Raw genomic sequence first — 25152 nt, 5'->3', positions numbered from 1 at the left:
TGGGCAGATGGGCAACATCAGACATGGTTGGCACCTCATCTAGGAGGAGAACTCCAATCTCAAACATTCGCTGTCTTGTGGCCACAGTATATTCATTCATGGGGAGGGCTTCTGGAGTAAACCGAGGGGGAAAAACCCGGAACTGGAGACCCTGAGGCAGCCCTGCAATGCATTCAACACTGACTGACAACTCCTGAGACACTGCTGGTGCCAAAGTGCACTGGTCTCTGGAGTTCCTTTGAGTTCACCAGATGTGCGGAGAGGGGGTACTTGCTACATGGGCAACAGCTTGCCCTCCATATTGTACTGCCCAGGGTTGTGTATCTAGACAGTTAGAATGCAACATCCATAGTTGACCCTGACTGCCAGAGGCCTCTCTCACTCAGTTAGTGTGAGCAACAGCAGGAAGAGTGTGAGAACCCCGAGCAAAATCACCTGAGAATATGTAGAGAACAGAAGAGGATAGAACTAGACCATGGAAAGAATTAATGTGATACCAGAATTGTTGATAACTGTCAGTAGGACACTGGAAAACAGCAAAATTTGGAACAACAATATGGAACCATGGGCAGGTGTCCTTTTAATCCTTGAAAACTAGGTATGTGAGGAAGAAAGGGTGGCGCATGAAAAAACAATGGGGGGGGGGTTTGAGTGTTTGCTGGATACTTTAAAAATGTTCATTTCATTTAAATACAAAGAAAGAATAATTTTTAAAAGTTTCCAACTGTAGTACTTTAAGGGGTTTGTATTGTCACACACAGTTAATAACTGGCTATTTGCTGCTAGTTCTCACCCCATAGGAATGCAATTCTGAGGAGGTCAAGTTATTTTTGTGTCAATCATTTACATCTATCACCCACCCCTGCTGAGCAGTTGCTGAATATTATCCTGAATGGCAATTTGAAAGTTAGTGTTTCAAAACTTCACATAAACAAAGCAATTCAAGTAATTGTTATACCTACAATTAATTCTTAGTCAGGAAAAAAGCAAGGATTTGGGAGACCAGATATAATTGAAGTGCAGTGGGTAGTACTTATGCCAGATTCAAAAGCTGAAGAATTTGACACCTATAACAATCATTTGCATGAAGACATTCTCAGCTGATACTCCTGTATCTCTCCTTCTGGATGATATTTTAAACCATAAAGAAATGCAGGCAAATGGGACTAGCTTGGGTGAGAATCATAATTCTCACGGGCCAGTTGGGCTGTTCAGACAGAAACAGACCTTCCAGCACTTTGTTTTCCTGATAACCAATTCACTGCATATATCACAATTACCTGAATTGTTTTGCTTATGTGAAGATTTGTCATTATATTTTATCAATATATCTTCTGGATAGATCATGAAACCATGTATTTCACTTCTTTTGTGTCTTTTACGTTTATTTTTCACCTTGAATGTGATTCTGGAACTGTTGAGGCCTGGTTGGAGATGGTTTGGGTGTTTCGGTAGATTCTGGGAGACAGACAGAGTGAATAAACCTCATGGCGGCAGGCTGCGGGACGGCACGCAAGTTGATGTTTGACTCCACTTCGCCGATTAAAGTTACAAGGAAGATTGAAATGTTAAGGTGAATGTGGAAGTTTGGAGATGGTTTGGGTGTTTCAGTGCTCTGCAGTGTCCCAGAAGATTCTGGGAGACAGAGGCAACATGCGCATACCACGTAGCAGGCAGGCTGCGGGACTTATTAAAGCTTCCGTTGTGCGCTGACTAAGCTGACTGCGTTTTAGATGTGGACTTGGACTATAGAATTCTTTTTCCAGTCTATAGATCTTTTATATACTGCATTTTTCGCCCGATCTTTCTCGTTTTATTGTGCAGGGAGAAGTGATTTGGGGGTTGATGAGACTGTTCAGTTTTTGGTTTTTTTTGTGCAGGGAGCTGGAATTTGACTCAATTGTCAGTTCCTGAACAGTCAACACTGAAGGATTCCTACATGTCTGAGGTGCAGTCTTTCGGAGAAATTTTAAACTAAGGTCCCATCTGTCCTTTCCAGGTCAATATTTTGAAGAGCTACAACTGGTGCCCTCACTAATATTTTCCATCCCAGTAAAAACAGTAAAATATATTATCTGCTGCTTGTGGCACTTGTCACATGTTCAAAGTAAATTATCAAGGTAGATGCAGTACTGTGCAAAAGTCATAGGCACATACATAAAGGTAGGGAGCCCAAGACTTCGGCACAGTACTGTAGCAATTTTATGTATTGCACTGTACTGCAGCAAAAGTAAAACAAACTTCATGATGTACGTGAGTGATCATAACCCTGATTCCGATATGGATCTGCATTATGCACAGAATGGGAAGAGGTTAGAGAAGGGAGAATCATAGTTGGGAAAAGGGGAAGGGAGGGGGAGGGAGCAGGAAGCACCAGACAGACATTCCATGATTAATAAACCAAATGACCTTTGTCTGGTGTCTCAGGGCTGGGTGTGTCTGCACCCGTCTCACATCCGTCCTACAGTGCTCCACCCTCATCATTCCTAACAGCCTTTGCTCTGCCAGATTTACAACCTCGGGTCCAGGCTCCATGTTGACAAATACAATAGTATGCAAGAGTCTTAGGCACCCTAGCGCGTGATATTATATATGTATGTATATGTATATATGCATGTATATGTATATATATATATATATATATATATATATATATATATATATATATATATATGTGTGTGTGTGTGTGTGTGTGTATATATATATATATATGTGTGTGTGTGTGTGTGTGTGTGTGTGTGTGTGTGTGTGTGTGTGTGTGTGTGTGTGTGTGTGTGTGTGTGTGTGTGTGTGTGTGTGTGTGTGTGTGTGTGTTTATATATACACACACACACACAACTAAGACTTTTGCACAGTACTGTATATGCCACCATATACAACCCCAGCATTAATTTTCTGGCAGGCATTCACAGTAAACCCAAGAAACACAATGGACTCAATGAAAGATCGCACCCAACAAGATGCACCCACAACCAATGTGCAAGACAACAAACTGTGCAAATACAAAAAAAAGTAATAATAAATAAATGAATAAACAATAAATAGACAACATAAGACATAAACAACAGGAATTCTGCAGATGCTGGAAATTCAAGCAACATACATCAAAGTTGCTGGTGAACGCAGCAGGCCAGGCAGCATCTATAGGAAGAGGCGCAGTCGACGTTTCAGGCCGAGACCCTTCGTCAGGACTAACTGAAGGAAGAGTGAGTAAGGGATTTGAAAGCTGGAGGGGGAGGGGGAGATGCAAAATGATAGGAGAAGACAGGAGGGGGAGGGATGGAGCCGAGAGCTGGACAGGTGATAGGCAGAAGGGGATACGAGAGGATCATGGGACAGGAGGTCCGGGAAGAAAGACGGGGGGGGGGTGACCCAGAGGATGGGCAAGAGGTATATTCAGAGGGACAGAGGGAGAAAAAGGAGAGTGAGAGAAAGAATGTGTGCATTAAAAAGAGTAACAGATGGGGTACGAGGGGGAGGTGGGGCCTAGCGGAAGTTAGAGAAGTCAATGTTCATGCCATCAGGTTGGAGGCTACCCAGACGGAAAGTGAATCAATATGTTGCAGGAACATTTCAATGATGAGGTGAGTGAAGTTGAGTAAAGTTAGCCCCCTTGGTTCAAGAGTCTGATGTTTGAGGGGTAGTAACTGTTTCTGAACCTGGTAGTGTGAGCCCTGAGGCTCCTGTACCTTCTTCCTGATGACAGCAGCAAGAGGACAGCATGGCCTGGATGGTGGGGGTCCTCGATGATGGACGCTGCTTTCCTGCGACAGCGCTCGTGCAGATGTGCTCAATAATGGGGACATCTTTACTCGTGATGGACTGGGCTGCACCCACTACTTTTCAAAGTATTTTCCATTCAAGAGCACTGGTGTTTCCATATCAGGCTGTAACACAACCAGTCAATACATACTCCACCACAAATCTGTAGAAGTTTGTCCAAGTTTTAGAAGTCATGCCGTATCTTCACAAACTCCAAAGGAAGCAGAGACACTGCAGTGCTTTCTTCATGATGGCATTTACTTGCTGGACCCAGAACATTATGACAGAAACTGTAACACTGAGGAATTTAAAGTTGCTGACCCTCTCCACCTCTGATTTCCCCAATCAGGACTGGCTCATGGACCTCCTGCAGTCAATAATCAGTTCCCTGGTCTTGCTGACATTGAGATAGAGATTGTTGTTGTGCATCATTTGGCTAGATTTTCAATCTCCCTCCTATATACTGATAACATCAACTTTGATTTGATCGAAGGTAACACAGGGATCCAGATTGTCCAGGTTTGAGTGAAGAGCCAATTAAGTGACATCTACTGAGGACCTGCTGTGACTGTGAGCAAATTGGAGTGGTTCCAAATCACTTATCAGGTAGGAGTTGATAAGCTTCATCACCAATCTCTCATAGCACTTCATCACACTGGAAAATAGCAGTTGAGGTGGGTTACCATTCTTCTGAGGCAACGGTATTACTGAAGCCGCCTTGAAGCAGGTGAGTACATCAGACTGTCAAAGTGAGAGGTTAAAGATATCGGTGAACACTCCAGCCAGTTGATCAGCACACGTCTTCAGTACTCGGCCAGGTATCCCATCTAGGCCAGATGCTTTCTCTGAGTTCACCCTCCTAAAGGATGCTTTCACATTGGCCTCAGAGACTGAAATCACAGGGTCATTGGGGTTGAGGGAGTTGCTGATGGTTTCTCCATGTTTTTACAGTCAAAGCAAGCATAGAAGGCATTGAGCTCATCTGGGAGTGAAGCCTTGTTGTCATCTATGTTGCTCAGTTTCACTTTGAAAGAGGTAACAGCATTCAAGCGCTGCCACAGCTGTCCAGCATCTTTGAGCGATTCAAGTTTGATCTGGAATTGCTACTTCTCGCAGAAGGTAGTTTTCCAGAGATCATACCTGGACCTCCTGTATCTTACTTGGTCACCAGACCTGAATGTCACTGCACACATGTGCACAGCACATGATCACATGTACATGTAATATTAGAAAAGTGACATTTCAAGTTCTACAATTCTACTAAGGTTTGTAATAAGTGGATTTCAAGCACAGTGTAAGTCCTTCTTTCTCATTGACTAAGAACACATCTTGTTGACTTGGATTATGTATCAGGCAGTAGTGGATAATAGAAAAGTTAAGAATCACACTGAATCGCTGATTAAGTACCTTGTACACTGTTTGAAAGAGGAAAAGAAACAGGGTCAACTAAAGAGTAATATGTTATAGTGCTCCACAGGCATTATCTGTACAGCATGGGAGAAGCCCCAGGGGAACGACATCAGGCTGTAATGGAGACCATAGAAGTAGGTTACTTGAGTGGTTCCAAAATGCCATGAGAAACCCATCACAGTCTATTGCTCCAGTGTATGACTGGCTATATCTTCAGACACAAAATTAACTCAAATGAGTTCATTCACAAAATCACAACTGAAGAAAGGGCAGCAGCTCACTATTTTAAGGCTGTGGGGAGGGCGATGACTGTTGTTGCCACATTATTAATGGCAAATCCAGGTTATTCCTAGCACTGTAAATAGCAAGTTCATTTGTGTGTGACAATAATACTGTGCAAGTCTAATGGCTCTGATCCTGTTGCAGTTCAGGCAATGATCCTCACAAACAATTCTCACAAGGTGAGAACTTTACACATTAGGTAACAGATCAAGAGAAAAGGCATTAACTAATTGTTTTTGACCTGTAACAATCAAAATACAAATACAAAAAGCAGCAGCCAGTCAATATTTCAGATTATTTGTGACTCAAACTAACTTTCAAAACAGTTGTAAAACTATGAACTCTGGTACAGAAAGGTCTGTGATACTTAACATTCCATCTGAAAATGTTGCTAGATACACAATGGTTGCAAGTTATGTTTCTGATACAATCCATGGAAATAAAGTTAAACCTGATCAGGAAGCAATCAGCATACCTGCCCATCAGTAAACTGGTTGTATTGTTGCTGCTGCTGCTGCTGACCCTGTTGAACCTCTGCTTGACCAACCTAAAATACAGGTGAGAACAAATTACCTAAGCAGGATACAAATACAAAAAGCAGCAGCCAGTCAATATTTCTGTTTACACCTTATAGTTATTCATCAGTTCTCTGGATTAAACAGCATTCTGCTGCATAGCACCAAGGTGACCCAATTCCTCACTCAACAGCGGATCATACACAAACAGGTTATCTATTTAGTTGCAATTCCCCTGTGGAGAAACACCTAGAAATACACACCTACTCACTACAAGGCCAGGCATTCATCTTTGTAATCACCTCAGAGCCAGGCATTTCTGTTATATCCTCAGGGAAGGAATGTGTTTTTTTCTTTCTCGTTTTCAATGATGGGAAGGGAATTAGTATAAAGCACCAGTAGTCCTGTGACTAGTAAACTCAATAATTCAAAGTTCGTGAACTTTGATTTTGGCCTTCATCTCAGGCCTATTAACGTGAACATTAGTTAGGAAATCATTAATTGCAGGAAACTCTCAATTGCAGCAATGAGTTTCCTGCAGGAGCTAGCAAATCAGAGAAAAAACATTTTAGTTTACAATGTTCAATGAAGCAAGCATCACCAGCACAGGCAAATACTATGTAATAAGAGCACAGTAAATTTCTACCGTTTACTAAGTAGTTCAAGTTTTCCTTCCAAAACAATATAATATTGCCAGCATCCCTTGGATTTGTAAGCTGATTTATTACCCAAAATGGCAACTGCCAGGTTATTCTTTCTATTTAATCATTTCGACCTCAGGATTAGAGATGACACGGAACAGTTATTTCAAGGACAATAAAAACAAAATGCTGGGAACATTCAATAAGCCAGGGAGCATTTGTAGAAGTACAACGTTTGTAGTAGTAGTAGTAGTAGTAGTACAGTTAATGCTTCAGGTCAAGAACTACACATCAGAACTGGAAAATAAGAAAACAACTTGGTTTTAAGTAGCAGGGAAGTCAGAGAAAAGATGATAAGGATAAAGGCATATAACTGCAAGGGTGAAGCTTTTGTGAAATGCTATTTACGAAGCCTGTAAGATTATCTATAAGGTTAACTCAGTATTTCTCTCCATAAATTGCCTGATCTGCTGTCTACTTTCAGCATTCTCCCCTCGATTTTGGTTCTCTACAAGAGTTCTGATTTGCATTCACAGCTTGTACATGTCCCTCCCTTTGCTTCCTTTCTAACTGCCTCTGTATTCTATATCTATCAAACATAACTTTGCTAACAGCACATCTCCTTGGCAACACCGGCCTCACCCTTTCCGTGGCATTGCCTTTGTCTTATCCATACACCCCCCCTTCACTCTGGAACTTAATCAGATCTAAAGTACTGGCAGAGTTAGTTAGTTTCAAGAGTCTTCAATACAAAGTGTTATCACTTTCCAGACTTGCTGACTGACTTCCTCAAAGCATCCAACATTTTGCAATTTTATTTTAGATTTCCAGCATTCACTATGTTTGTTTATTAATTAATGAATTTATTTATAGATACAGTATGGAATAGGCCCTTCTAGCTATTCAAGCTGTGCCGCCAGCAATACCTATCTAATCATGGGTTAATTTACAATGACCAATCCACCAACAAACTGGCATGTCTTTGGATTGTAGGAGGAAACCTGAGCACCCAGAGGTTACCCATGTGTTCCATGGGGAGGACGCCAGGATCGAACTCCAAACTCAGATGCCCTTAGCGATAACAGTGTCGAACTAACCACTAATGCTGTGGTAGTTTACTCTACTGGATGAAGAACCACCAGTTTTTCCACTCTCTTTTGACAAAATTGGACACCCTTTCATTGAAAGCAGTCAGGGGAATCTTGTCACGAACATTCCTGTCTATCATCAATATGTCTGATTTAAAGTGAGAACGATATTTAAAATAGATTAGTAAGAAAAGTTTTCCACACAGAGTGATTGATATCTGGAACATGCTACCAGAGGGGACGTAGTGAAGGCAACATCTAAGAGGCATTGCAGCAAGCACACGGATAGCCAAGGCACTGAAGACTGCAGAGTCACTGAGGACAAATAGTATTAGTATAGATAGGTACAATGATATGCATAGAAATGGTAGGCTGAAAGGGACCATTTCTGTGCTGAATGATTCTAATTACACTGAGAAAGTAGTTAGAAGGCTCGTGTGTCCCTATAAACCAAATGTTAAACGCTTCATTGCTATAATTAGTGTCCAATTATATTCACTCCAGAAACCATAGGTAAAACTTCACTGTTAGTGATCATGCCTTTAACAGAACTACAAGTCATTCCCAAAGAACAAGTGAGATCTGATTTTACAGATGGCCACAAGTTGATTGTGTCCATAAATTGGAAAGTACATACTCTATCCTACAACCTACGACCATACCTCCAAAATATTGCAAAATGTGGCATCAAAAGTGAGAGGGACAAATTTTGAATCTTACAGCATCGTGGATGCTTATTTGTATGTAGGGGTGTCCACATGTTGAGGGTTCTAAACCTGGGAATGGCTTGTATAAATTTCAGAACTGTAGGACAATAATCACATTAAATACTCTGGGAAAGAAGTAGTTTCCAATAATAAATACATTAGAGCTAACTCGGGCCACCATTTTTTCTTTTGACAGAGTGAACACCAGAATATATGCCAATTTTTTTCATTTACTAATTGTTTCTTAACGATCAGGAAATGATGCCAACAGAAGTGTCACTGAAATCAGAAGTCTAAAGTGCAGTATATTCTCAGCAACATTGTGGAATGGTATTGTTTGCAATCAGCTCCAATAAAGTCAATTAACAAACACATCTGGTTGCCTATAGCAAAACAGTCAGTTTCTGAGACTAGGAGGCATTATGAAACACACGCCTACCTGCTGTGGATTGCCTGGGGTAAGGGTCTGGATCTGTCCCTGTACCACTTGAGCTCCAGATACAGGCTGAGCCAAACGGATATACTGCAGCTGCCCAGCATTCAACTGCACCTGAGGATCACAATGGATGGAAACTCAATTCTGCTGTCAGCTTAACAGAAGATGACAAATTCAGTACCTATCAAAGTAAACATAACTAACATTTCAAAACATCTTTCTATTAAACGCAACAAATTGGAAACTGTAATTTTCTCAAAACATCCAGTTTAGAATATTCTGCTGTTACATACCAAGACCATTGTTGTATGATCTAATGAAATACTAGTCAGCTATTTGTGGTAGCTATTATTTCTGTCCAGAGCTTCTGAGCAATTCAGCACACATCCCTTAAAAATGCACAATTCTCATACTTTTCACTACTAAGGGCAGCAGCGTGCTTGCAGTAACTTGAACTGTATGTAAAAGTATTTTGAGATACATGGTAGACTTCTTGTCTGAACAGTATTCTTATGCTGGGATCCTATTCCATGGGCATTGACCTCGGTCATCCCTTGCTCACATATGCAGGCTTGAACCAAGGGGAAGGTCTTTTTGTCTAACCGCATATGGACTGATATATGGACAAATATGTGGAGACTGATCAATATTAGGGATTGGAATTTTATTGTCACAAATACAATGAAAAGCTTACTGTCCATACAGATAAAATCATTACACAATGCGATAAACAAGGTAAAACAATGCAGAACAAAATGTAACAGCATAGAGAAAGAGCAGCGCAAGGTGCAATCTATCATAATTAGCTAGATTGTGAGGTTAAGAGTCCAAATTAATGTTCAAGGGAATTATTTATACATCTACTTACAGTGTGGTAGAAGCTATCCTTGAGCCTGGCGGTACATGCCATCAGGCTTTTGTATCTTTTGCTCGATAGACGAGGGAAGAGAGAATGCCTGGGATGGATGGGCTCTTTGATTATGCTGGCTGCTTAACTGAGGTTGCGAGAAGTATAGACAGAGTGCACAGAGAGGTGGCTAGTTTCCGTGATGTGCTCTGTGTCCACAATTGTCTGCATTTCATTTGCTGAGGTCAATTTTGGAATCCATACCATTGATATTACAGAAAGAACAGAAGCATCTTTGTTTATAAAATGAGAATAGTAATTTTATGTACCAAGAGAGCCTGTTAATTTAAAGACAATGGATTCTAGTTAATTGGGCCATCAGTTAAACAGGGCAGTTGCTAGTCGGGACAAAAAAACATGCAACACTATCAGGTTGAAAGAAGGCAATGGATCGCATAACAGATATATCTGCACTAGGTGTCTGTGCTGATTTTGCTTATTAACAGTCAAAAGAACATAGCAGGCTGAATACCCGCCACTAAATGTTAGGAACTAATACAGCATTATAGTACTGTAGTAGTATCGCTAGCATTTTTTAAAAATTCATTCAAATCCATCATTTGTTTGTTTTTTTATAGTTTTTAACTATTTCCATGAAACACTGGCTTATTGAGGCAGCCTCTGAATTGGGCCAAAATGTACTGGTCCCAATGTGCCCCAATTAGCCAGATCCCACTGTATGTGTTACTGAAAAGGCACATGGCTACCTTGCTTCTAATTGAAAGGGATTTGAGCACAAAATGGTTGAAAATGTGGTAGGTGAAACAGGCAACTAGTAGTATAAAATGCATTGGTTTTCATAAGTATCTCAAATGTTTTTGTACGTGACACACTAGAAATTAATGTTAACACAGGCACAATAAGCAATTTGGAAGCAAATGGAATATTGTAGCTTACTGTGAGAGAATTTAATACAGGTCCTATAGTCTGTACCTTAAATGCTATGCACAGGTCTATTCTCTCAGAGAATATACACTCAATGGCCACTTTATTAAGTACAGAAGTGCAACCCAGTGCGGCCTTCAGCTGCGGTAGCCCAACCACTTCAAGGGTTGACGTGTAGTGCGTTCAGAGATGCTCATGTTGGAGTTACTGTCACTTTGCAGTCAGCTTGAACCAGTATGGCCATTCTCCTCTGACCCCTCTCATTAACAAAGTATTTTTGCCCACAGAACTGTCACTATCTAGAATTTTATTTTTTGCAAACTCAAGAGAATATTGTGTGTAAAAATCCCAAGAGATCAGCAGTTTGATAGATACTCAAACCACCCCATTTGGCACCAACAATCATTCCTTGGTTAAAGTCACTTAGATCACATTTCTTCCCCGTTCTGATGTTTAGTTTGAACAACAAATAAAGCTCATGGCCATTTCTGCATGCTTTTATATGTTAAGTTGCTGACACATGATAGGTTGATAAGTTTTCTTTTTACATTAATGAGCAGATATACAGGTGTACCTAATAAAGTGACCACTGAGCGTATTTTAAAGGAGGGAGTATAACAAAGATTCATGGGATTGTTTGTTAGAATGAAATTTGTTCTGAGGAAGAATTAAAGCAGATTTGGTTTATACTCTCAAGCTGAAAATGAGGTGTCTTTATTGATACAAAAACCTTTTACAAGGCTTCAGAGACCCGATAAAGGATTTGAACCAAATTGCCAATTATCTATTGCCTTCAAAGATGCCGCTAGCTTTGCTGGGTTCCTCCAATACTCTGTATGTTGCATTTTATACTTTCATTAAAGACACGAAGGGGGGAAATTTGTGCTTGGAATCAGAAGATGTGGAAGAGTGACTATTGTATTTTGCCTTGGCATTCTCCATGGAGAATGACATGGAAGTTAGTAAGAATAGTGTAGAGCACACTAAAGTGCTGAAGTATTTAGAAGATGGTGATGCTAGATCTTTAAACAACATTAACACAAGCCGCTCTCCATGGCTTGATTGGATATACCCCATCTTATAGAAAGGAGCAAGGGAGGAGATTGCTGGGGTCTCGATAAAGATCTTTAAGATCATCACCAGCAACAGGCAAGGTCCCCAAAGACTTTACAGTAGCCAGTGTTGTTCCATTGTTTAACAAAGGAAACAGGGATAGTCAAGGGTATTATCAGATGGTGAGCCTTATCATGGTAGGGAGCTAGTGGAGAGGATTCTTAGAAATAGGATTTACACTTGGCCTAATTTGTGCAGTGTAGGTCATGTCTTACAGATTTGACTGAGCTTTTTGAGGAAGTGACAAAGGTGACTGATGAGAGTGGGGGGTAATGTAGATGTTGCCTACATAGACTTTCGTAAGACATTTGACAAAGTCCTTCTAGAAAGGGTGATCCAGAATATTAGCTGCATGGGACCCATATTAACTTGGTATTTTGAATTCAGAATTGGCTTCCAGTAGGCAAGGGTAGAAGAATATTGCTCTGCCTGAAGATCCACGGCCAGCGATGTTATACTGGGACCTCTTGTTTGTAATATACACATATATTTCAGTTGGACTGTATACAGAGTAAGGGAGCTGTGGACAGAGAAAAAGGTTGTCAAAGGATACAGGAGATTATAGAACAATTACAGACCTGGGCAGAGAAATGGCAGATAGAAAGTCAATCTGGGCAAGTGTGAGGTGTTGCACATAGGAAGTCAAATGCAAGGGTAAAGTAGTGAGACTGCAGAATCCTTAACAGCATTGATATACGGGCAGTCTTAGGATGCAGGTCCATATCTCCGTAAAAGTTGCAAATAACTTTGGTTAAGCCACATTTGAAGTATTGTGTGCAATATTGGTTGCCCCATTACAGGAAGAATATGGAAGCTTTGGAAAGATTACAGAAGGGGTTTACAGGATTGCTGCCTGGATTAGAGGGTAGGAGCTATAATGAAAATTTGGATAAACTAGGGGTGCTTTCTTTGAAGTGTCAGGGGCTGAGGGAAGACCTGATAGAAGTTTATAAAATTATGAGGGGCATAGACGTTTTCCCAGGATAGATGTGCCAAATAGTAGATGACATACTTTTAAGGTGAAGGTGGAAAGTTTAAAGTGTGTGGTAGTTTTTTTTTATATAAGAACAGGCAAGTGGTGAAAGCAGATACAATACTAGCATTTAGGAGGTATGAAAGGGTTAACATGAGGAACATATGATGGCTTTGAGCCTGTATTTATTGGAGTTTAGAAGCATGAGGGGAGATCTCACTAAAGCTATGAACATTGAATGGCCCAGAGCGTGGAGATGTTGTTTCCAATAGTGGGGGAGTCCAACACCAGAGGGCACACCCTCAGCATACAAGGAACAGAGATAAGGAGTAATTTCTTTAGCCATTGGGTGATCTGTCTGCAGTATTAAATGCCACAGATGACTGGAGGCCAAGCCATTGGGCATACTTAAAGCAGAGGTTGCTAGATTCTTGATTAGTCAGGGCATCAAAAGTTATAGGGATTGAGAGGGCCAATAAATCATCATGATTGAATCATGAAGCAGACTCAATAGGCCAAATGGCATTATTCTGCTCCTGTATCTTATGGTGTTATAGACAGACACACGGGTTTGCAGGGAATGGGGGAGGGATATTTATCATATAAAGACAGAAGAGATGTAGTTTAATTTCAGGCATCAGGTTCAGTGCTAACATTGAGGACTGAAGAGACTGCTCTTGTGCTGTACGGTTCTGTGTTCAAACCTTTAAATTGTGGTCCAGGATTCTGATTACATACAGTAGTTGTCAAGTTACAGGACCAGCAGGCGATTTCCCTTTGCTGACTCGTGAACACCTTGTAACTACCTTAATCTCCCCTGTAATCACGATTTGCCCATCACCCATGCAATCTTCCCTCTGATTCCCGACCTTTCCCTTCATTCCATGGCTTGCTGTCCACTCCTAGCAGAGCCTTTGCCTATTCCACCTGTTACCATCCAGATTCTCTCTTCGCCCCCACCTTCCTGGCTTCTCCTGCTCACTTCGACTCGCTTATCACTCAACTTGTGCCCCCACTTCCACCCTTTTTGTCTGGCCTCTGCCCACTACCTTTCCAGTCTTGATGAAAGATCTTGGCCCAAAATGTCAACTGTTCATTTCCTTCCAAAGATGCTGCCCGACCTGCTGAGTTTCTCTAGTATTTTGCGTGTGAGACTGCAGTGTATTTTGCTTTTTTGCCTCCTCTTTTGACAGGAAATATCACACCTTAAGTTTTCAAGCTGCTGCAACCTTTATCTGGGGAGCTTTGGAAACCCAGAACTCTTCACATTCTCTGCAGCCACTTCTGTTAAAACCCATGCATGCAGCCCATCAAACCAGCTCCATCAGCTTTACCTCTAGTACTAACAATTGTTTTCAGTTCCTCTCTCCCTCTGCATCCAGATTTTTTCTTGTAATGGAAGACAAAGTACTTGTCTCTTTTTACTAATCTCTCTTTACTAATTTTTTAGTATCATTGCAGGGATGAACGCTTAGTTTCGCTACCTCTCTTTTTGCATTCTTGCAGAAGCTTCCATTAACTATTTTTATATTTCTTGATCACATTTTTCTCCTTTGTTATCGTTTTCTTTTGCCCAAGTTTTTTCACTGCTGAACCAAAACAAAATTCTCTCTCGTGATGCTCACTATTTCTCCAGGATCCTTTATTAAGAGATTAGTAATCTGTGCAACACACACAAAATGCTGGTGGACCGCAAGCAGGCCAGCCAGAAAAAGCAGAATCTCCCAGTGGCCACACATCTTAATTCCACGTCCCATTCTCATTCTGATATGTCAATCCATGGCCTCCTCTACTGTCAAGATGAAGCCACACTCAGATTGGAGGAACAGAACCTTATATTCTGTCTGGGTAGCCTCCAACCTGATGGCAGGAACAATGGTTTCTCTAACTTCCGTTAAAACCCCTCCTCCCTTTCTTACCCTATCCCTTTTTATTTATTATTTTTCCCCCCTTCCCACCCCCCCGTCCCTCTCACAACAACTCCTTGCCTGCTCTCCATCTTCCTCTGGTGCTGCCCTCCCCCTTTCTTTATCCCAAGGCCTCCTGTCCCATGATCCTCTCCCTTCTCCAGCCTTGTATCCCTTTTGCCAACCAACTTTCCAGCTCCTGGCTCCATCCCTCCCCCTCCTGTCTTCTCCTATCATTTTGGATCTCCCCCTCCCCCTCTCAAATCTCTTACTATCTCTTCTTTCAGTTAGTCCCGACGAAGGGTCTTGGCCCAAAACGTCGACTGTACCTCTTCCTATAGATGCCGCCTGGCCTGCTGCATTCACCAGCATTTTGTGTGTTGCTTGAATTTCCAGGATCTGCAGATTTCCTCGTGTTTGCGGTTTTAAAATTACTAATCTGTCCTGTTTTATTGAACATAACCAGATTTTAAAATAGCATGTTCTTCAATTAGTTTCACAAAGTATTGCTCCAAGAATCTGTACCAAATACACCACAAACTAATCTTCAAAACCACACTTGCATGTTTGGTTTCTCCAATCTATGGAAGGATTAAAATTATGATTATTGTGGCATCATTCTTAGAAGAACCCATTTTTTGATTTACATTCTGGGCTATAGACTTGGTTCTACAAAGAAAACTTACTGGTTTGCTTAACCGATTCTACATCTTTACTTTTGACTCAAGATCATTTCTCACAACCGTACTGATCCTGCCCTTTTATTAATGAGCCGTGCCAATTCCTCCACATTCATTTTTCTAAAGAGTCATATTCCTTGTTCTTTCATCTCATTGATCTAATATTTTGTTCCACCTGCTACTTAGTTATTAGCAGACCCTCAAAAAGCAAAAGGTTTGTGGGCTCAAATTTCACTTGAGACTAGCACAGAAATCTAGCTTGGCACTCCACTGCAGCTAGCGAGTGCCACACTGGAAGACATGACAGATTAAACTGAAACCTGGTCACCTCCTTCATGAGGATATAAAAGATCCCAAGAGGTTATTTCAGAGAATACCTGGGAGCTATCCCTTGCATCCTCACCAAAACTTCTCTCAGATTATCTGGTCACTAATACACTGCTGTTAGAGAAACTCTGCATTTCACAAATTGGCTGCACTGCAACAGCTCCTTAAAAAGTATTTATCACTGTAAACATTACATCAATGATATTTCTCCTTCGATGAAATATAATAGTTCCCCATTTTGGATTGTAATATCACCTTTTATATATTCTTGTTTTACTTCCATCTTTTATACATTCCCAAAAATGTTTATTTACGAGGAAATTCAATGTTAAAAACCTCAGAATGGTAATAAAAGGTGTCTATACACGTATGTCTGCATGTGCACATCTACCATGCATGCATGTTCAGGAGTGGACACATGTAAAGAGAAAGCACAAAAATAAATCGCTCTATGTTCCATCTTCTCCAATAACATGGGAAGTAACTTAATAGTTTCAGGTTGTGCCCAATTTGGTATTTCATCAATCCACGGCACTAAGCAACGTCTTATCCACCTTCATCCACACGTACAAGCCAAATGCAAATCATCCTGCCAGTTGTTAACATTTGGGGAAAGCAAATGTTTCCAAGAATCACTATTTTATAGCTTTACCGGTGGTTCCAGAAAACTGTGCTTACTGGTATCTGTTGGATCTCGCCAGTGTTGGTGATGATCTGCTGCATGACCTGCATGGTTTGCCCAGAGTTGCTCTGAGCCTGCTGTGTTTGGTTTTGTGCTGGAACAAGCTGCACCTGTTGTCCATCTCCAACCTGCATCGTCACTGGGGCACTCTGTAATAAGGCAGATAAGAAATTACTCACATTGTACATGGTTTTGAAAAGAATGTTTCAGTGGGTAGTTTTAAATAAGACAATAGATTCTGCAGATACTGGAAATCCAGAGCAACACATACAAGATACTTGAGGAACTCAGCAGGTCAGGCAGCATCTAAGGAGAGGAATAAACAGACATTTTGGGCCAAAACCCTTAAAGGATATTTCAATTTCTTCACCGATTAAAAGGACAGACAACACTTATTTGCCCAAAGATTCTGTAGGTGTGCATTTGCTGCAAATGACGCAGAATCACCTTCAAGTATGGTCCAGGTATTGCTACAGTGAACCTAGTCTATTTCTCCATTCCAGACACCATATGTAAACACAGGCATCATGACAACTCCGGTTCTGTATCTGCAGTGGTTCAGTTCTTGGAAACTGAAGGCAGAAAACTATAGATTTAAGCCGCACTACAAAGGACTTTACACAAAAATCAAGGCTGATATTCCAGTGTAGTCCCCAACAGAGTATGATGCTTTTGGAAATGCTGTCTTTTGGATAAGATATCAAACCAGGGATCAAGCTGGTTACAGGGGAGTGCTAAAGCAGAAAATTGCCCATGCTGTAATGGTTAATAGTTAATCACCTAATAAAAATCATAAAAATAGATTGTGGTTATTGTTACATCACAGTTTGAGGGAAGTTATGTAGGTACAGATCTACAGATGATAGAATGACGTCAAAGAGCCAATGGAACAGGAGACAAATGGACAACTCCCAGGTGACTTATTCCTAAAGATTAAAGATTAGCTTTATCAAAATATCAAAAGGTACAGTGAAATACGTTGTTTGTGATAAGCTGGGGCAGCTTGCAAGTGTTGCCATGCTTCTGGCACCAACAGAACATGCCACAACTTACTAATCCTAACCCATACTTCATTGCAAGGTGGGAGGAAACTACAACATCTGGAAGAAGCTTACTTGCTCATGGCGAGAACATACAAATTCCTTACAGAAAGCCGGGAATTGAACCTTGACCTTACAGCTGGTACTATAAAGCATTACGCATTACACTAACTGCTATGCTACAATGCTGTGCTTGGTCTCAACATGGGAAGTGCAGGAAATACTTAGATCAGCCAGCATTGTTTGAGAGAGATTCTCATCAAAAAGTTAACTCCACTTCCCCTTCCTGTGGGTGCTGCCTGACCTGTTGAGTATTTTCAGCATATTATGTTTTAAATGCAATTAGAAGCTTCGGAAGTTATGTTGCAGTTGTATAAAACATTGTGGGGTCTAATCAGAACCAGGTTTATTATCACCGGCATGCGTCGTGAAATTTGTTAACTTAGCAGCAGTAGTTCAATGCAATACATAGTACAGAACAGAAAAAATAATAATAAGTAAATTAATTCCAGTATATGCATATTGAATAGATATAAAAAACCATGCAAAAACAGAATATATATTAAAAAAAGTGAGGTAGTGTTCACAGGTTCAACGTCCATTTAGGAATTGGATGGCAGAGGGGAAGAAGCTGTTCTCGAATCGCTGAGTGTGCGCCTTCGGGCTTCTGTACCTCCTATCTGATGGTAACAGTGAGAAAAGGGCATGCCCTGGGTGCTGGGGGGTCCTTAATAATGGACGCTGCCTTTCTGAGACACCGCTCCTTGAAGATGTCCAGGGTACTTTGTAGGCTAGTACCCCAGATGGAGCCAACTAAACTTACAATCTTCTGCAGCTTACTTTGGTCCTGTGCAGTAGCCACACAACCCCCCACCCCATTCCAGACAGTGATGCAGCCTGTCAGAATGCTCTCTATGGTACATCTATAGAAGTCTTTGAGTCTTTTTGCTGACATACCAAATCTCTTCAAACTCCAAATAAAGTATAGTCACTGTCTTGCCTTCTTTATAGCTGAATCATAGTTCTTGACACCCAGGAACTTGAAACTACTCACTCTCTCCACTTCTGATCCCTCTGAGGATTGGTACTTGTTCCTTTGTCTTACCCTTCCTGACGTCCACGATCAGCTCATTCGTCTTACTGAAGCTGAGTGCAAGGTTGTTGTTGTGACACCACTCCACTAGTTGGTACATCTCACTCCTCTACACCCTCTGATCTCTATTTGAGATTCTACCAAGAATGGCTGTATCATCAGCAAATTTATAGACAGTATTTGAGCTATGCCCAGCCACACAGTCATGGGTATAGAGAGTAGAGCAGTGCGCTAAGCACACACCCCTGGGGGGGGGGGGAGGGAACATCAACTCAGACCATGAGAGGCCTGCGTCGGGCATTTTCAGGCCTTACATTCCCCTGAGGTGCACCGGTATTAATCATCAGCGAGGAGGATATGTTCTCACCATTCCGCACAGACTGTGGTCTTCCGGTTAGGAAGTCGAGGATTCAATTGCAGAGGGAGGTACAGAGGCCCAGGTTCTGTAACTTATCAATCAGGATTGTGGGAATGATGGTGTTAAATGCTAAGCTATAGTCGATAAACAGCATCCTGACGTAGGTGACTGTATTGTCCAGGTGGTCTAAGGCCGTGTGAAGAGCCATTGCGTCTGCCATAGACCTATGGCAATAGGCAAATTGCAGTGGGTTAAAGGTCCTTGCTGAGGCAGGAGTTCAGTCTAGACACGACCAACCTCCAACTTAGAGTATTGTGTGCAATTCTGGTCATCTACCTACAGGAAAGATATTAATAAGATTGAAAGAGTACAGAGAATATCTACAGGTATGTTGCAGAGGCTTGAGGACCTGAGTTATAGACAAAAATTGAATTGGATAGGACTTTATTCCCTGGACTGTAGAGAATGAGGGGAGATTTGATAGAGAAGTATACAAATTTATGAAGCATATAGATGGGATAAATGCAAGCAGGCTTTTTCCACTGAGGTTCGGTGAGAGTGGAACTAGGACATTGGTTAAGGGTGAAAGGTGAAATACCTAAGGGGAACATGAGGGAGAACTTCACTTAGGAAGGTGGTAAGAGTGTAGTATGAGCTGCCAGCCGAAGTGGTGGGTGCGATTCAATGTCAACATTTAAGAAAAGTTTGGATAAGTACATGGATGGAAGAGGTATGGAGGGCTATGGTTCAGGTGCAGGTTGATGGACTAGCCAAACTACTATTCTGCCATGAACAAAGGGCCTGATTCTGTGCTGTAGTGCTCAAATAAAAAAGGAAAACTACTTAACTATATCAAACATACTGCAGGATTCTCATTCATTTGCTAGCTTCTGTCATCCACTCATTCTAAAATTCTACACCTTTGTTAGTTAACTGAACTCAAATTGAATTTTAATGTTTTTGCAAATTAGATTTGAAATTTAATAATGCATTTCCAGAAGTGCTGATTCACCAAAAACTACTTTTGACTGGACTGTATGTCAATGCCTATATGTATGGCAACACACACAAAATGCTGGAAGAACTCAGCAGGTCAGCAAAGTCTATGGAAAAGAGCGAACAGTCCACACTTCAGCCTGTTTGGAAGAGTAGGAATGTCTGCTTGTCAAAGTGGTTATCAGTTGGTAGCTGTTAATAGTCATAGTCATACTTTATTAATCCCGGGGGAAACTGGTTTTCGTTACAGTTGCACATTAATAATAAATAGTAATAAAACCATAAATAGTTAAATAGTAATATGTAAATTATGCCAGTAAATTATTAAATAAGTCCAGGACCAGCCTATCGGCTCAGGGTGTCTGACCCTCCAAGGGAGGAGTTGTAAAGTTTGATGGTCACAGGCAGGAATGACTTCCTATGACGCTCTGTGCTACATCTCTGAGGAATAAGTCTCTGGCTGAATGTACTCCTGTGCCCACCCAGTACATTATGTAGTGGATGGGAGACATTGACCAAGATGGCATGCAACTTAGACAGCATCCTCTTTTCAGACACCACCGTGAGAGAGTCCAGTTCCATCCTCACAACATCACTGGCCTTACGAATGAGTTTGTTGATTCTGTTGGTGTCTGCTACCCTCAGCCTGCTGCCCCAGCACACAACAGCAAACATGATAGCACTGGCCACCAGAGACTCGTAGAACATCCTCAGCATCGCCCGGCAGATGTTAAAGGACCTCAGTCTCCTCAGGAAATAGAGACGGCTCTGACCCTTCTTGTAGACAGCCTCAGCCACAATACTCCAAAAACTGCATATTTCCCTCTATAGATATTGCCCAAATTGGTGAGTTCTTTCAGCATGTTGTGTGTAATTTAAAAAGAAACATTTTGGGTTTTAGAGGCATCACTGTAAAGAACGTGTCTGAACCCAAATCCTAGTATAAATAAGGTACTGTACCTGTAAAATACAAGAATAATTTACGTGTATAGTTGAAGTCAGAAATATACATCCACCTAAGCCAAATACATTTAAACTCAGTTTTTCACAATTCCTGACATTTAATCCTAGAAAACACTCCCTGTCTTAGGTTAGTTAGGATCACTACTTTGTTTTAAGAATGTGAAATGTCAGAATAATAGTAGAGAGAATCATTTATTTCAGTTTTCATTTCCTTCATCACATTCCCTGTGGGTCAAAAGTTTACATACACTTTGTTAGTATTTGGTAGCATTGCCTTTGAATTGTTTAGCTTGGGTCAAATGTTTTGGGTAGCCTTCCACAAGCTTCTCACAGTAAGTTACTGGAATTTTGTTCCATTCCTCCAGACAGAACTGGTGTAACTGAGTCAGGTTTGTAGGCCTCCTTGCTCGCACATGCTTTTTCAGTTCTGCCCACAAATTTTCTATCGGATTGAGGTCAGGGCTTTGTGATGGTCACTCCAATACCTTGACTTTGTTGTCCTTAAGCAATTTTGCCACAACTTTGGAGGTATGCTTGGAGTCATTGTCCATTTGGAAGACCCATTTGCAACTGACCTTTAACTTCCTGGCTAATGTCTTGAGATGTTGCTTCAATATATCCACATAATTTTCCTTCCTCATGATGCCATCTATTTTGTGAAGTGCACCAATCCCTCCTGCAGCAAAGCACCCCCACAACATGATGCTGCCACCCCCATGCTTCACGGTTGGGATGGTGTTCTTCGGCTTGCAAGCCTCACCCTTTTTCCTCCAAACATAACGATGGTCATTATGGCCAAACAGTTCAATTTTTGTTTCATCAGACCAGAGGACATGTCTCCAAAAAGTAAGATCTTTGTCCCCATGTGCACTTGCAAACTGTAGTCCGGCTTCTTTTTTTTTTAAAATGACGGTTTTGGAGCAGTGGCTTCTTCCTTGCTGAGCAGCCTTTCAGGTTATGTCGATATAGGACTTGTTTTACTGTGGATATAGATACTTGTCTACCTGTTTCCTCCAGCATCTTCACAAGGTCCTTTGCTGTTGTTCTGGGATTGATTTGCACTTTTCACGCCAAAGGATGTTCATCTCTAGGAGACAGAATGCGTCTCCTTCCTGAGCGGTATGACGGCTGCGTGGTCCCATGGTATTTATACTTGCGTACTATTGTTTGTACAGATGAACGTGGTACCTTCAGGCGTTTGCAAATTGCTCCCAAGGATGAACCAGACTTGACATCATTTTCTGTCCTCAATCCGATAGAAAATTTGTGGGCAGAACTGAAAAAGCGTGTGTGAGCAAGGAGGCCTACAAACCTGACTCAGTTACACCAATTCTGTCTGGAGGAATGGAACAGAATTCCAGCAACTTACTGTGAGAAGTTTGTGGAAGGCTACCCAAAACGTTTGACCCAAGTGAAACAATTTAAAGGCAATGTTACCAAATACTAACAAAGTGTATGTAAACTTCTGACCCACTGGGAAAGTGATGAAAGAAATAAAAGCTGAAATAAGTGATTCTCTCTACTATTTTCTGACATTTCACATTCTTAAAGTAAATAGTGATCATAACTGTCCTAAGACAGAGAAGGTTTTCTAGGATTAAATGTCAGGAATTGTGAAAAACTGAGTTTAAGTGTATTTGGCTAAGGTGTATGTAAACTTTTGACTTCAACTGTATGTGCATAGGAGGGAGGAGAAGATAGCAGTGCGCGCGGCCATTCTGAATGAATATCGTATGTGTTAACTGGGGGCCGTGCACAATCCGGATTTGATGGAGACAGCTGTGAGAAGCAACGGAGGAACACCTGGAGAAACTTCTGAAATGCCCGCTTCGCTGCCGCTGCTACTGTGCGATCGAGAATCTCCGGAGACGAAGGCCCCAAATCCTTGGCTTTGCCTATCGCCTGTTGCCGGGGCCAAAGTGCTCGGCAGAGATGGTGCTTGGTGTCGGAGAGCTGGTCGGAGGCTCAGAGTTTTCGGACGGACTCTGAGTCGAACTGTGGTCGGATGCTTCCAGTATGCTGCATCAGCAAGTTTGCGGCGCTGAAGGTTTACCATCTGCGTGAGATGATGGGACTTGCGAGAGACTTGAGACTTTTACCATGCCATGGTCTGTTCTTATCAAATTACGGTATTGCTTTGCACTGTTGTAACTATATGTTATAATTATGCGGTTTTTGTTAGTTTTTAAGTCGGTTTGTCATGTATATCTGTGATATCATTCTGGAAAAACATTGTATCATTTCTTAATGCATGCATTACTAAATGAAAATAAAAGAGGACTGCGTGTCCTCAATCTAAAAAAAAATCACAGGAAAACTGAGACTAATCTGAAAATGCAAGACTCTAGGACAGGTAATTTAAATTCACGGATGCAAGCATTACGAATTGTGTTAAAGATATCTGGGAAAGGTATTCCAGTGGTGTGGCAAGCTGGAAATTCATCTATTAGCACCATGCTACGTATACACCAAGACAAATAACAGCATAAACTATAGCTAGAAACAAAGTACACGATTTACAGTTGGCATTACCGTGATGGATGATGCAGTAGTCTGAGACTGTGCCACCTGCACTTGCTGCAACTGTTGGACAGTGGCTCCTTGCACAACCTGTAGATGCAACATTTCAAGCCATTGAGCAGCAGAGACCAAAAGGCTTTTTAAACAAGCTGTTACTCATGAAATTATGCATACTGCAGTTCTGATGGCATACAACCAGTAAAGCTAACCAGTGAAATGTGACATCATGTTAGATTCCATTAGAACAAGGATCAGATGACATCTGCTGTGACCTGCTAGCTCCTGAGCCAACAATAATGGTCTATGCAATAATTATCATTTAGATTTTCATGTATACAAGGGTACAATAAAATGAGAATATGACAAGTTGTCCAAATAGATATCAATGAACTAAATTTTGCAAGTCATTAAAATTAAGATAAATTGAGGCATTTTATGCCAACAGTTTTAACCACAGAACTTGAAGTCCAAAATGGCAGAGAACGCTCCTGCAGCTCGAAGAGTTCAGCTGACTGAAGATGCTCTGTAGTGGTCTCCAAAAGTGTAACAGAAAGAATCCAAGCTCTTAGTTCCCCAAGCCTCTGAGATACCGAGGTCACCGAATAGCTCTGGAGATCTCACAATTAACAATCATAAACAGTTAAAGGTATGAGCTCAAATGAATCTTTAGAGAACTGATCACAACTAGAAGAGTTTGATTAACAAAGTTTGATGCTGCTCCTTGGATCCTTATTGCTTCCTACCTGACCCTGCTGTGGTTGCCCAATGATGATCTGACTTGGCTGAATGGTTGAGCCGCTGGAACTCTGTCCCTGCTGCTGCCCCTGTACTTGCACCGTTGTTGGCTGCTGGGCCAACGTGAAATAGTACTGCACTTGCTCGGAGCTTGGAACTGCCTGGCGGACTTCCTCCTGTCATACAAAAACCCAGAAAGTACATTTAGAGGTTAGAACAGCTGCTATTTTTGTTAGTAAAGCTACTACTATCAAAATAAAAAGGTGTTTTGTTCTACAAACGTAAAAGTAGCATAGATTGTTCCTTTCACGTGACAATCCTAAAACTTAAAATGGTGGCACAATATGGCTGCTATATCCAGTACCATACCAATTAGTTACAAAGCACTGCTCTCACCTGGGGCACATCCTCTTCATACAGCATACTTCCAACATGGTACACAAGAGCATCAGCAGTTGCAACTACCCAATTCATATTCTCAAACAAAAGCATATGGATCTTGGCTTCATCACTTGAATGGTAACTTGCTGACAAAAGCTTTCAATTCTCTACGACAGTATTGAAGTACATCACTTAAAAAAAAGACCAGGAAAACTACTGGTTCAATAAACAGAATAACTGTTTGATGTTGGTTACTGTTCATTCACCTGTTTTCATGTTTGTGCATTTTGGCTTTTTGCAATACTGGAAAGAAATACTCTAGGCACAATAGTGCGCATCTCCTCTTCTTGGAGTATCATGCATGCCAAACATAGACCCATTAGCATCCTGTGCTATCCTTCACCTAGGATTCTGAAGTACATAAAAATCCTTAAAATCTAAAGGCCACCGCTTTCTATAGCTAGGTTACCTGGTAAGTTTCCTGTTTAAACAAGAGCCAAGAAATAAACCAGGAAGGATCTGGTTCCAATTAATTTTCAGCCTTTTGTAACATTGACACTCCATGATTGGCTTCATGTCCTGACTGGTTCCACCACATACTTCCAACACGGATAGGTTTGCTCTCACCACCGCCCGCCCCCCCCGCGCCCAAGTCAACGTAAGCACAAGATTAACAGAACCTCTAACAAATCTAGTACAGTCTGTGTGCACACGTTGATGGCTTGATGCTGTTTAGTCTGTGCCAGAATGA

General features: G+C 41.4%; 1 protein-coding gene across 3 annotated transcripts in view; it reads right to left on the bottom strand.

Moving 5' to 3' along the window:
• Positions 1 to 25152, bottom strand: part of nfyc (nuclear transcription factor Y, gamma) — a 101583-nt gene that overhangs the window by 7255 nt on the left and 69176 nt on the right. For all 3 annotated transcript variants that reach the window (XM_063033934.1, XM_063033936.1, XM_063033935.1), the window contains exons 6-10: positions 24029 to 24196; positions 23298 to 23375; positions 16312 to 16464; positions 8845 to 8955; positions 5930 to 6001 (exon numbers count right to left, since the gene is read on the bottom strand). In XM_063033934.1, the coding sequence (XP_062890004.1) occupies positions 5930 to 6001; positions 8845 to 8955; positions 16312 to 16464; positions 23298 to 23375; positions 24029 to 24196 (582 nt within the window). The remainder of the gene's footprint in view (positions 1 to 5929; positions 6002 to 8844; positions 8956 to 16311; positions 16465 to 23297; positions 23376 to 24028; positions 24197 to 25152) is intronic.

This window comes from Mobula hypostoma, chromosome 26 (genome assembly GCF_963921235.1).
Source record: "Mobula hypostoma chromosome 26, sMobHyp1.1, whole genome shotgun sequence".
Lineage (NCBI taxonomy): Eukaryota > Metazoa > Chordata > Chondrichthyes > Myliobatiformes > Myliobatidae > Mobula > Mobula hypostoma.
This window is presented reverse-complemented; position numbering and strand designations above follow the sequence as displayed.